Source organism: Chiloscyllium plagiosum, unplaced genomic scaffold, assembly GCF_037043375.1.
Source record: "Chiloscyllium plagiosum isolate Xiang-an unplaced genomic scaffold, Cpla_swu_hap1 HiC_scaffold_42, whole genome shotgun sequence".
NCBI classification, from domain to species: Eukaryota; Metazoa; Chordata; class Chondrichthyes; order Orectolobiformes; family Hemiscylliidae; genus Chiloscyllium; species Chiloscyllium plagiosum.
In genome coordinates this window covers 7,540,818-7,553,247 of record NW_028270180.1, presented here as the reverse complement: position 1 = coordinate 7,553,247, position 12,430 = coordinate 7,540,818, and the positions used below count along the sequence as shown (strand labels likewise).

Below are 12,430 nucleotides of genomic sequence, written 5' to 3'. Positions count from 1 at the left end.
TACATCGAGTATCAGGTGGAACGATAGAAAGGCAATAGTTTCCACCCCCCAGTCCGAAACAGTGAGGCCAATTGTGACACCCCAATTTCTGTTGCACTGAGGTATTCAAATTGTTTAATCATGATCAAGACTATAATTAAGTTACTTTAATCAATGCAATCAACCTTACATTTGCAAGACATTTTGGCAATCTTCACTAAAGAAACAGCAATTGACATCACTAGTTTGACACAATAGAATAGCATTTAACAATGTTCACCACACGTATGGATATCTTTTTTCAATGGCAAATAAAGAGTAAGTGCTAAATGGGCAGAAGAACAAAAATGTAAAGGACTTAGATGTGACAAAAACATGGTTGAAAAGAAAGTCTCTCACAAGGTTTTTAAAAGGCAGGGAGGGAGGTGGAGGCAATGAGCAAAAGTTCCAGAAGGCACTTGCAGACAACTAAAGGACAGCCATTGCTAGTTGAATGAAGGACAAATAATAAATAAACCAGTTTTTGAAGAGCAGGGAGATGCATATATAAGGCGTCACAGAAAGAGATCGTGAGGCAAATTAACTGTAGGATTTGAGGTGATCTGGAGGTCAGATAACAAGTGAAATAGGTGCTAAGCATTAGGGTGACAGGGATGAGAAGGCAGCTGCAGGCTTTAGTACAGGCTGTCGTACTGAAGATGTCTTATGGAGATGGGGAAGCAATTCACTGATGGAAAATCCTAAGATCTGACCATTCCTGAATAAAATTTGATCTTTTCATTAGTAATTCTGTTGATTGACTATTCATTTTTGAGACCATTTACATCCTTGCTTTGCACGAACTTGTAGTCTGTGCTCCCTCAGGCCAATATCCTGAAACCTGTGAGTCATTAGTAAATGTACATCTGTGCATCATGCCCTCATGCAATTTGACATACTTGATGGATATCAGCTTCTCAAAGACTCCTCCTCCTCCATGTCCAGATATTTTTCACCCTCCCCAGGGAAATTCAATTAAGAGTGTCTGTTCCCACCCATCAGTCAATGATTGACACGATCAGGATTCTATCCACAACTCATTGTCATGTGAGATGTGTCTGGGTCTGCAAGTTAGCAAGGGAATTGCAGCTTGCTGGTTTGAAGATGCTAATTTTTCTTATTCATAAAACAGAAACTGAACCGACCCTTTCTGCCTAGATGGATTAAAACTTAGAGGCTACTGAAAGCATTGCCAATGGCAGGTTAGTTTAGGGTCAAAATAGATTAAAGGGTCAAACTATATCCAATTATACAATACTAATATCGCATTTATTAAAACTGTTTCAGCTTACATCAAAGCTAGCTGTGCAATTTAGTTTGAACATGAAGGTATCTGAATTGTGAAATGAAAGTAAAAGATGTCATTGTCCCAGAGGATCATAGTCAGTTCTCATTAAAGTTAGTCAACTGGTGATGAGTTTAATCTGAGAGTTACCACACCTCACAGAAAGGGCAAAGTTGAGAAAGCAGAGTTTTCATGGTGACATTAGTATTGGAAGTGAACCTGTGCTTTTAGACCTCACTTGCAACACAAACAAGTCTTCCGGCCAACTGAGCTATCTGAGGTATAAAGCGATCCTCAAAATGGATTATCTAGCAGCTCCTTTAACTGAACACTGAGAAGAGCAAAACTTGTTTCTTTGAGTCCAGCGACAAACATGACTAGGGGAGGCGACAGTTTAGTGGTATTATTGCAGTTCTGAGGAGCCAGGTTCAATTCCTGCCATGATAGAGTGAGATTTGAATTCAATTTTTAAAAATTGGAATTAAGACTAATGATGATCATGAATCTATTGTCAATTGCCATTAAAAATGCATCTGATTCACTAATGTCCTTCAGGAAAGGAATCCACCATCTGGCCTATGTGACTGAAGACCCACAGCAATGTGGTTGACTCTTAACCCCCCCCTCTGTGCAATAAATGCTCAAGCCAGCAATGCCCTCATTCCTGTGAATGAATAAAACAAACTCCTTTACCACAAACTCCCCATCTATACACTTGGGATGTTCTTTAATCTTAAGCTCAGATTCAAACCTTGTCAATCAACTATTTATTTCTGCCCTTGTAACATTTCTTGCCTCTGCCACTTCATTTATTGAAACCTCTTTCACTGCTGTTGTCATCTCTGCACTCGGTTAGAATTAGGTTAATACAGTTATTGCACTGCCCTCCTTACTAACCTCCAATTCCTGACTATAAACAAACTTCAGCTGTCCATTTTGGAGGCACCCATGTCCTCTCATACATTATGCAATGCCTAACAATCAAACACTTCACCTTTATTAACCTGCAATGACTCCATTTCACCTGAAGTATTACATTCAAACCTCTCACCCTTACATTCCTCCAAGCGAAGTATAATTTGTTCCAGCCTTCAATATTCTCCAGGATCCTTTGATCCCATTCTGACCTTTTGTACACACCCTTGTTCTTTGCTTCTCAATGAAGCAGAGCGTTCAGCTTCTTAATCCCACTCCCTTCTTTAAAGCTTCTACCTCTACACTTCTCATTCCTCTTCCAAAAATGAAAAAAAATGTACTATTCAAGCAGGCTTTTAGTTATCCCTCTAGCTTTCTCACTGTTTCAGCATCTGTTATCTCGAATGGAATGTTTTTACCATGTTGCTGTTGCTTTGTCTTCACACAAGCTGCCATATATTATCACATAACGAGAAATTTTTGAAACAGTTTTAACCACTTGCCATTTAATCTTCTCCTTTATTCTTGTGGCAGCACGTGCCAGGATTTTGTTGCGTTTAGCAATATGTGAGTCCGCAAAACTGAGCCTAATTCTGCCTTCATTTGAAATTCTTGCACTTTCAGCAGATTCCTGGATATTAATCAGGGGCACAGCGTACCCGATTTTCTTCAACTGATTGTTGGCAAGACTCAAACTTAAATTTCGCTTTAAATATTAATGGGGCAGACATTAGAGCATCAGCAGCTTTTAAACACGTGCAGCCAGGTTAAAGAATATCACTCTTCCTTGTCAAGATCTGGCAGTGTAATATCTATTTGGCTTTTGGCAGATACTAGCCTCAAATTAGTACCTACAGTATAACAATATCCTCAGCGTAACCTGAACAAATGGCCACCTGCAACATTATTGGTTTGTTAGGACATTATTGATGGGTATACATATTTAAAAAAGGATGGATTGCCAAGTTGCCCTACTGCTGAAAGTTGCTTCTGCACGTATGCTGTGCTTTGGAGTATTTCTTGCCGGAGATTAAGAAAGAAACTCAGAATCAAAAGATATTATAAAAATCTCACTCTTCTATCTCTCAAAACACATAGAAGCTGCTAATTCTATTTACACAGAGGGAGAGTCAGGAGACACAATTAAAAAGCTACATTGAGTTTTCACTAAAATTTGACTCATCATACTATTAACAAAAAACGTACATTCAGCCAATAACAAACACAATGAGGAGATTTCCTAGAAATATTTGCAAGCTTATCAGATGCATTTTGGAATTCACCTTCAGGCACCTGATTTGTTCGCACATGTTGAGTATTATGTCATACATATAAATATCACCAGCAGCACAAATCTATCTTCACATTATCAATCATTTCTGAAGAAAATCTTAGTTAAAGCCCATTGGATGTTTCAACATCCCCAGCCCACACATAATAAAATAACAAAGAGTATACGGATTCCGTACTCATCCCATAACAGTTGTGATTTTCATAACATGACGAAGAGTGCCTGAGATGAGAAGAGTGGAATCATGAACAACAACTAATATTTTGTCAAGTCATAATTTCAATTAGAACTGTGCTTGAGGTCCACAATTTGAAATGTTGTTACATGCTATACTGTGAACCTGAACATGTGACTTCCCAGCGAGCAAGCTCCTGATTTCAAACATGTTACTTTAGGCAACTACCAGACTCACTTTAACCCTTGTGCGTAAAATGAAATTAAAAAGAGCTGGTTTATTTTGTACAATCAGTAATTATCAAATACTTTTCGATCACTCCAATAGCCATTCAAACAAAAAACGATATTACAGTTATAGAGATGTGACCCTTCAGTCCAACTCATCCATGTCAACCAGATACCCCGACCCAATCTAGTCCCACCTGCCAGCACATGGCCCATATCCCTCTAAACCCTTCCTATTCATATACCCATCCAGATGCCTTTTAAATGCTGTAATTGTACCAGCCTCCATCACTTCCTCTGGCAGCCCATTCCATACATGCACCACACTCTGCGTGAAAAGTTGCCCCTCAGGTCTCTTTTACATCTTTCCCCTCTCACCCTAAGCCTATGCTCTCTAGTTTTGGACTCCCCCAGCCTAGGGAAAAGACTTTGTCTATTTACTGTATCCGTGCCTCTCAAGATTTTATAAACCTCCATAAGGTCACCCCTCAGCCTCCGACACTCCAGGGAAAACAGCTCTACCCTATTCAAACCTCTCCCTATAGCTCAAATCCTCCAACCTTGGCAACATCCTTGTAAATCTTTTCAGAACTCGTTCAAGTTATAAAAAGTCCTACAACCATTACATGTCCAAATTGTTTTAGAAATCGCTTAAAAGGTCAATATATGAAAAGGAAAGACAATCATTTCACTTTATTTTGACCTGGAGCTGGAAATTTGTAAGTACCTGTCAATTTTGAAAAGTGCAAGTATCTATTTGCAACAATGAGATCCTGCAATTGTAAATGGAACAGTCATGTTAATTACAGATCCGTGTTTGCAGCATATTGTATGCATTGCAGTCACACACTTGCTTCTATAAAATAAGCCATTGTATTATTACCACAAGCAATTCTGCCGAACAAAAAGAAATTGAAGATGGCAATTTTGCTCCTTTATTAAGAGAAAGGCAGACATTCAATTTCTGCCTTTAAAGTCTAATTATATTCTGGTGAAGTTCAGTTCCTTAGCTTCTGCCTTCCAGCCAAAGCAGAAAAAAGAGATGAGGATCGAGATGATGAAGGGCAGGGGGAGAACAATGATGACAACAAGAAAGATAGGAACACCTGGCATTTATTTCAAAATCTTTAAATAAAAATGTGCCAAAATGCTTTACTCAGTATTTTTCTGAAACAGGACTTGGTACTGCTCAGAAATCACAGACTCCCCTTCAGCTTCATTCAAATTTTCAATATCTCCGTGGACAAAAAGATCAAAATTGGTGAATAATCTTTCAGCCTCAATAATTGTAATCGTACGGAGTTGACTCCAAACTTTGTATTTGATAAATCACTAAAGAAATTTAATGAACTGCAGTACCTGTTTCTCCAGAATGCGACTGATTTCTCCCAGAGTCCTGTCAAGCGAAGATACCTTGTTATTTGCCCAAGGTCCGCTATCCTGTCCTTGCAGCTGTTTCAGGAGATCTTTCACTAATCTCTGAAGTCTACATTCAAAGATAAAATGTCAACTAAATTACTTCCACTGTTGGTTATTGACAGGAAATATTAAAATGGACATAAATAAAGAGATATATACCCATTTACTTTGAATTGCTCTTATGACTAGGGCGCAAAACCATTAACCATCCTGAGCTGCCCTAAGAAATTATTGTGGGTCATTCTAGCAAAAATTCTTTCTTGGACAGTTGAGTGGTGTGCTAGGCACTTCAGACAGAGAGTTCAAAGTAAATCATGAAACATGGGATTAGAATTACACTTAGGACCAATCAGGTGAGGAAGACAGAATTACTTGATGGAAAGATTGCAGTGGAGCAGTTGGGTTTCAGATAACAATGCCCTTGCTTGCAAGTTTAAGTTTATTTTCTGAACACTAGTTCACAAATAATCAGATTTATTGAATTCTGGAATGATGAGGTTTAAGTGCAATCCTTGGTTTGCTAATTCTATGTCACTATGACATCAACACACCCAAAAAATCCAAGTTGGTAAAGTATACTCTCCAATTCATATGAACATGGCTGTTTGGGCCCTCAAGCCTGCACTGCTGTTTCAGAACTGCTCTTCAGTTCTGAAGAAGAGACACAATAGCCTTCAAGTGTTAACTGTTTTTCTCTCTCCACAGATGCACCAGACCTGACGAGTTTCTCCAGTATTTTCTGTGTTTACCTCTAGTTCTGGACTCATCCACAAGAGGAAACATTCTTTCCGTGTTACATTGTCAAGACTTTACAGGATCTTACACACTTCAATCAAGAGACCCTTCACAGTTTTAAACTCCAATGGAAAGAAGCACAGCTTGTCCAACCTATCTTCATAGGAATACCTGTTCTTTCCAGGTATCAATCTTTTACACTCACCCAACCTATTCATATCTCTCTTAGACTACTTTTTTTTTCCCAATATACAAGCCAATCTATTTCCTCATCAATGTAATTGATGTAAATTGTAAAAATAAGTTGAGACCCCTGTAAAACTCCATTCATTATATCTTGCCAGTCAGACAAGGACCCATTTATGCATAATTTCATCTACCATCTTCAATATTCATTCCTCTCATCAAAATCACACAGTGGCAGGGGTGAAAATCTACAAAGTAGCCTGTCGCATCTCACAATTGCTCCATAGACAGGACCTTCCAAATGTATCTATCACTTTGAAGGTCAAGGTTAATAGATGCATGATAATCCCATAACTTGCAAGTTCTCCTCCACACCATAAGCCATCATGATCCTTCACAGTTATTGGGTCGATATCCTGGAATTCCTTGCCTAACAGTACTGTGGAGGTACCTAAGTTTCAAGGACTGCAACAGTTCAAGAAGGCAGCACACCTTCATTTTCTTCAATGTAAACAGAGACGGGCAATATATGCTAGCCCAGCCAAAAAGTGCACATATCCTGGCATGAATAAAAAAAATTCTTGTTTTTCACCTTCAAAGACCTAGCGTTAGGTTTTCTCAAAAGCCACTCAGAATCATCGACTACCTCAAGGTATATTCACATCTAGTAGTTCAATTTCTTGGGTTTAAACTCCTGAACCCAGCTACTGACACTATTAGTTTAACTAAGTTGGTACAATCCCCAAGTTTCTCCAAGTTACAATATTTCTCAGGTGCAGAAAGGACATGCTTCGTGTGGACTTCCTTCACCTCACTCACAGCTACACTGAACTATTCATGAAATCAGCATTTTCTTCCAAGCCCCGACTGATTAGGGAAGCTTCTCGGGATATTTTTGAGACCTAACTCCAACTCTTTGTTGCACCTACTGGTTCCCAGACATCTATGAGCCCCCACTGGCCAGAGCCTGCACCAATGGTACATTTTTGGGATGAACCTCTTCTGTCTGCTTTACTCCATTTAATTTAACAATGGTTCAAAGTTTGCAACCTCCTGCTGCAACTATCTCTGTTCAGTGACGCTTCAATTATTTTGTGAGATGTATTGAAAACCTTTAAATGTTTGATCCTTGGCAGAATTGAATGTAACAACATTGGACCAGCCTGGGACAACACACACAACAAAAAAAAAAATGGGTTTAATCATATATTCATACATTACAGTTTGTGGGTCTTTCTGTGTATAAATTGGATGATTGTTTGCCCATATAATAACTGTTGTTCTACTTCTACAAAATTTACAGTGTTTGATGTGCTTTCAGCTAGTTTTCAAGTGTGTGCTAAAGCCAGTTGGGCACAGTTTTTACACAGGGAGATTGTTAGTTTCAAAATATCTCACCACTCAAAGTTCTGAAACAAGGCTTTCACGATCACCACCATTCATAAATGTTGAATTGAAAGGCCCAAGCTAGACAGATAACTGGGCACTTACCAGACTGCCTTGTTGCAAGAAACTTAAGACTTTTGTTTGCATTCCACAAACTTGATCACCTGTCTCCCTTTTAATTGCAGAGGGAACCAGGGGATGAAAAGAAAGCTTTATCACTTCAGAAAATTCAATTTCAATTCTACAAATTGCAGATGGCTCACCTTAAAGTTCTACCGTAGCGCCTCGACATACAAACGACCCCGTTCACGAACAAATCGGTTTACGTAAAATTTTGCTTCAACGTACGTATGAAATTCAAGGTACGAACAAAGGTACGAACGCAAAAAGCCCGTGTGTGACTTCATTGTTCTGCTTTGCTACGCGCTTGTTGAACGCAAAAGCCCTCAGGTCCCGCGTGATCTCATTCAGTTCGTCTCTGGCGCGTGCGCTGTGAACAGCGTTCGTTCCTACGTCCAAGCATTCTTACGCTATCCAAACAATGGGAAAAATTGATTCAGTTCGCGAACCGGGTCCCAGAACGGATTAAGTTCGTAAGTCGAGGCGCTACTGGATTTTGTATAATCAAAATAATGGCAAAATAGTCTATTGGCATTAAGATAGCAACATTGATGTTGTAGCGGATACAATGTGATCAATTAACACGCAAGTTACACAATAATTAAAACCCTCAATTTATAATCTGAGTTGAATTATGATATCACCTGAAAGAGTTACATATTAACTTTTGAGAGAGCATATTTTCAATTGAAGCAATGAACAGAAAGATCTCTTTGTACTCTTGTGCAAATGATAATAATTATGATCTTCCCCCTCGGGCTTTCATGTAACTTCTTTTATTTAAATAGACAGCTAACACTATGCCTGCAACAGGAAAAAGAATATCAGATGCACCAGGATTAAAAACACAGTGGTTCTTTTTTATAGAGTCACAGAGTTATACAGCATAGAAACAGACCCTTCAGTTCTACTCGACTGTCCTGACCGGACATTCCAATCTGCCCTAGTCCCATTTGCAAGCATTTGGCCCTTCTAAACCCTTCTTATTCATGTACCCATCCAGATGCCCACCTCCATAAACTCCTCTGACAACCCATTCCATACAGGCACCACCCTCTAACTGAGTTGCCCCTCAGGTCCCTTTTAAATATTTCCCCTCTCATCTTGAACTAGTTAAAAATCACAACATCAGGTTATAGTCCAATAGGTTTATTTGAAAGCACTAGCTTTCAGAGCACTCCTCCTTCATCATGTAGCTGAAGCTGATGAAAAAGCAGCGATCCGAAAGCCAATGCTTCCAAATAAATATTTTGGACTATAACCTGGTGTTGTGTGATTTTTAACTTTGCCCACCCCAGTCCAACAGTGGCTCCTCCACACCTTAAACCTACACCCTCTAGTTTTGGACTCCCCTATCCTGTGAAAAAGACCTTGGCCATTCACTCTATCCACGTCCTTCATGATTTTATAAACCTCTATACAGTCCCCTTCAGCCTTTGACATTCCAGGGATAAAAAGCCGCAGCCTACTACTGAGCCTCTCCCTATAGCTCAAACCTTCCAATCCCAGTAACATCCTTGTGATTTTTTTCTGAACCCTTTCGAATTTAACAATATCTTTCCTACAGCAGATAGTTTCTTTCACAGATGTCTCAGACTATTCTTAGAACAACAGATTTTTATTCTACAGCTTGCCCAAACCAGCATAACATATATTGCTATTGAAATTGCAGGTTTTGATTTAGAATGAACTCATAATCTACCACTTGCTGAAGAATCAAACCAATACTGAGATTTAAAGATCAACAGTGCTTAAGGTGCTGGAAGCAATAGCAAAGACTGAGCACTTAAGTAATCAAAGAGAGCGAGTATGAATTGGTGAAGGGGTGGTCATGTCCCACTAGTTGAATATTTTTGAGGAGGTCACTAACATAATAAGTATGAGATTCTATTGGTGTAGGAGACTACAGATGTAGTCTATGTGGATTTCGAAAGGTGATTTCATAAGGCTTAGATAAACAAGAGCTATCAGCAAAGACAAGAGGAGACATAATGGGGTATAATCTTAAAGTTTTGGAAGTAGGGGATAGAGAGTAGGTCAAAGAGCTCAGATAACAAGTATGCCTCAGGTTTTCACCACATAAGCCAAATGATTTCAATAACGGAATAGCGTGTTTTAACTGCAGATGTGCAGATGACAGTAATTTGGGAGGAATGAGTCATGTGGATTCACAGGTGGAAGTTACAAAAGGACATAGATTCAGCAAGCAGGTAAAACTATACTAAATGGAGTTAAATGGATGGAGGTGAAAGATACATATTTTGGATCGGAGAAACACAAATTAGAATATTTTCTCAGTTTTGGGAGACTAGGAGCTGTGAAGAAGCAAAGGAATTTCGGTGTCCATGTACACCAATGACTAAACATTGGTGCAAAATTACAAAACGTAAGCAGAATGTCAAATGGAATCTTGTCATTTCCTTCAAGGGGTTTGAAATTCGAAAGTCAGGAAGCGTTTTACTTGCATAAAGTTTTGTTCAGTCCCCATATGAATTTCTACAAACAATTTTGCATAACAACATTCAGGATACATATTTTGGAGATGTACTGCATAAGTTCACCAGATTCAAACCATGGTTTAGTGGGTTAAATTACGAAGTACAGATTATGATAAATATAGAAATTTGCCTTGTATTCCCATGTGCTGAGAAGGCTGATGAATGATCCAACCGTTGTATTTCAAATGATTAATGGATTCAAAAGAGAAACCATTTTGGAGTCAAATGTAAGGAACAACAATTACTTCACTTCAGAAGTTGTCCGGTGATCACATAAGGGGACATATGAAAAGCTGGTTGAATTAGCCAATGGGTCAGTGACCTGTGAATTATTAGGAATCTTGCTGCACCACTGGCTAGCTGGCACACACATTCACATAGCTGGTAGGAATGCTTCGACTTCCATAGCTGAGTGTGCCAGAAAGGAAGCTGTAGTGGAGAATGAGAATGTGCTTGAAGCATTTATAAGACTGTGAGACGAAAGAAGACTGATTTATCCATTTCAATTTCAAGCCCCGAGGGTTGCTTGTGATCTCTGATTAACTATCTGCTGCATGTGGTGGCAAACTAAAAGAATGAAAAAAGACATTCAGACCTCCACCACACCCACCTAAAAAAAGTGAAGTTTATTCGTTTTCTGTTGAACACAGATACAAAAGAATCATTGTAAGCAGAAAAGTATCTGTGCATTTGAAATCACTTTCAATGAATTTTTTTTAAAAGGATTCTGTTCATTGCACTTGGGGCTGAACATATGAACACTTCATAAATTTTTGGATTCCCACTAATGCCAATGGTGCAAATCTTATGTTCACACAGTGTGCCACAAATGGTAAAACAAGGTCTTACCCTAATGATTCCTGATCTCATGGAAAGCAACGGAAAGGTAGATATGTCAGTTCAGCATATGAATTAGACTTCTAGTAAAGACACTGAAGGCATACAGTTTCAAACATTTATAAATGCAGCCAGATGCTCTTAATCTGGATTCTTTTTCAATGCATTTCCAAGTTGGGATGAAATCCTTCCTCATCTGTACTTTCCCCATGATCATGCCGCTCTGAATTACTGCCAATATTGTTTCTTTTGGCATTGACAAAGCCCTGGGAAGACCGAAAATTGGTTCATGGCAAAAACTAAAGAACTGATCGTTGACTGATTAGCAAGGTTAGATCTCACTGAATACAGGGAGAACTAGCCACTTGGATACAGAACTAGCTCAAAGTAGAAGACAGAGAGTGATGGTGGAGGGTTGTTTGTCAGACTGGAGGCCTGTGACCAGTGGAGTGCCACAAGGATCGGTGCTGGGTCCTCTATTTTTTGTCATTTACATAAATGATTTGGATGCGAGCATAAGAGGTACAGCTAGTAAGTTTGCAAAAATGGGAGGTGTAGTGGACAGCGAAGAGTTACTTCAGATTACAACAGGATCTTGATTAGATGGGCCAATGGGCTGAGAAGTGGCAGATGGAGTTTAATTCAGATAAATGCAAGATGCTGCATTTTGGGAAAGCAAATCTTAGCAGGACTTATACACTTAATGGTAAGGTCCTAGGGAGTGTTGCTGAACAAAGAGACCCTGGAGTGCAGGTTCATAGCTCTTTGAAAGTGGAGTCGTAGGTAGATAGGATAGTGAAGGAGGCATTTGCAATACTTTCCTTTATTAGTCAGAGTATTGAGTACAAGAGCTGGGAGGTCATGTTGCGGCTGTACAGGACATTGGTTAGGCCACCGTTGGAATATTGCGTGCAATTCTGGTCTCCTTCCTATCGAAAAGATGTTGTGAAACTTGAAAAGGTTCAGAAAAGATTTAAAGATGTTGCCAGGGTTGAAGGATTTGAGCTATAGAGAGAAGCTGAACAGGCTGGGGCTGTTTTCCCTGGAGCGTTGGAGGTTGAGGGGTGACCTTATAGTGGTTTACACAATTATGAGGGGCATGGATAGGGTAAATAGGCAAAGTCTTTTCCCTGGGGTCAAGGAGTCCAGAACTAGAGGGCATAGGTTTGGGGTGAGAAGGGAAAGATATAAAAGAGACCTACGGGGCAACATTTTCACAGAGAGGGTGGTATGTGTGTGGAATGAGCTGCCAGAGGAAGTGGTGGAGACTGGGTACAATTGCAACATTTAAAAGGCAGTTGGATGGGTATATGAATGGGAAGGGTTTGGAGGGATAGG

General features: G+C 39.4%; 1 protein-coding gene across 6 annotated transcripts in view; it reads right to left on the bottom strand.

Annotated features, from left to right (window-relative positions):
• Positions 1-12,430, bottom strand: part of scaper (S-phase cyclin A-associated protein in the ER) — a 316,829-nt gene that overhangs the window by 142,084 nt on the left and 162,315 nt on the right. For all 6 annotated transcript variants that reach the window (XM_087982090.1, XM_087982091.1, XM_087982088.1 and 3 more), the window contains one exon: positions 5,271-5,397. In XM_087982090.1, coding sequence (XP_087838216.1) covers positions 5,271-5,397 — 127 coding nt within the window. The remainder of the gene's footprint in view (positions 1-5,270; positions 5,398-12,430) is intronic.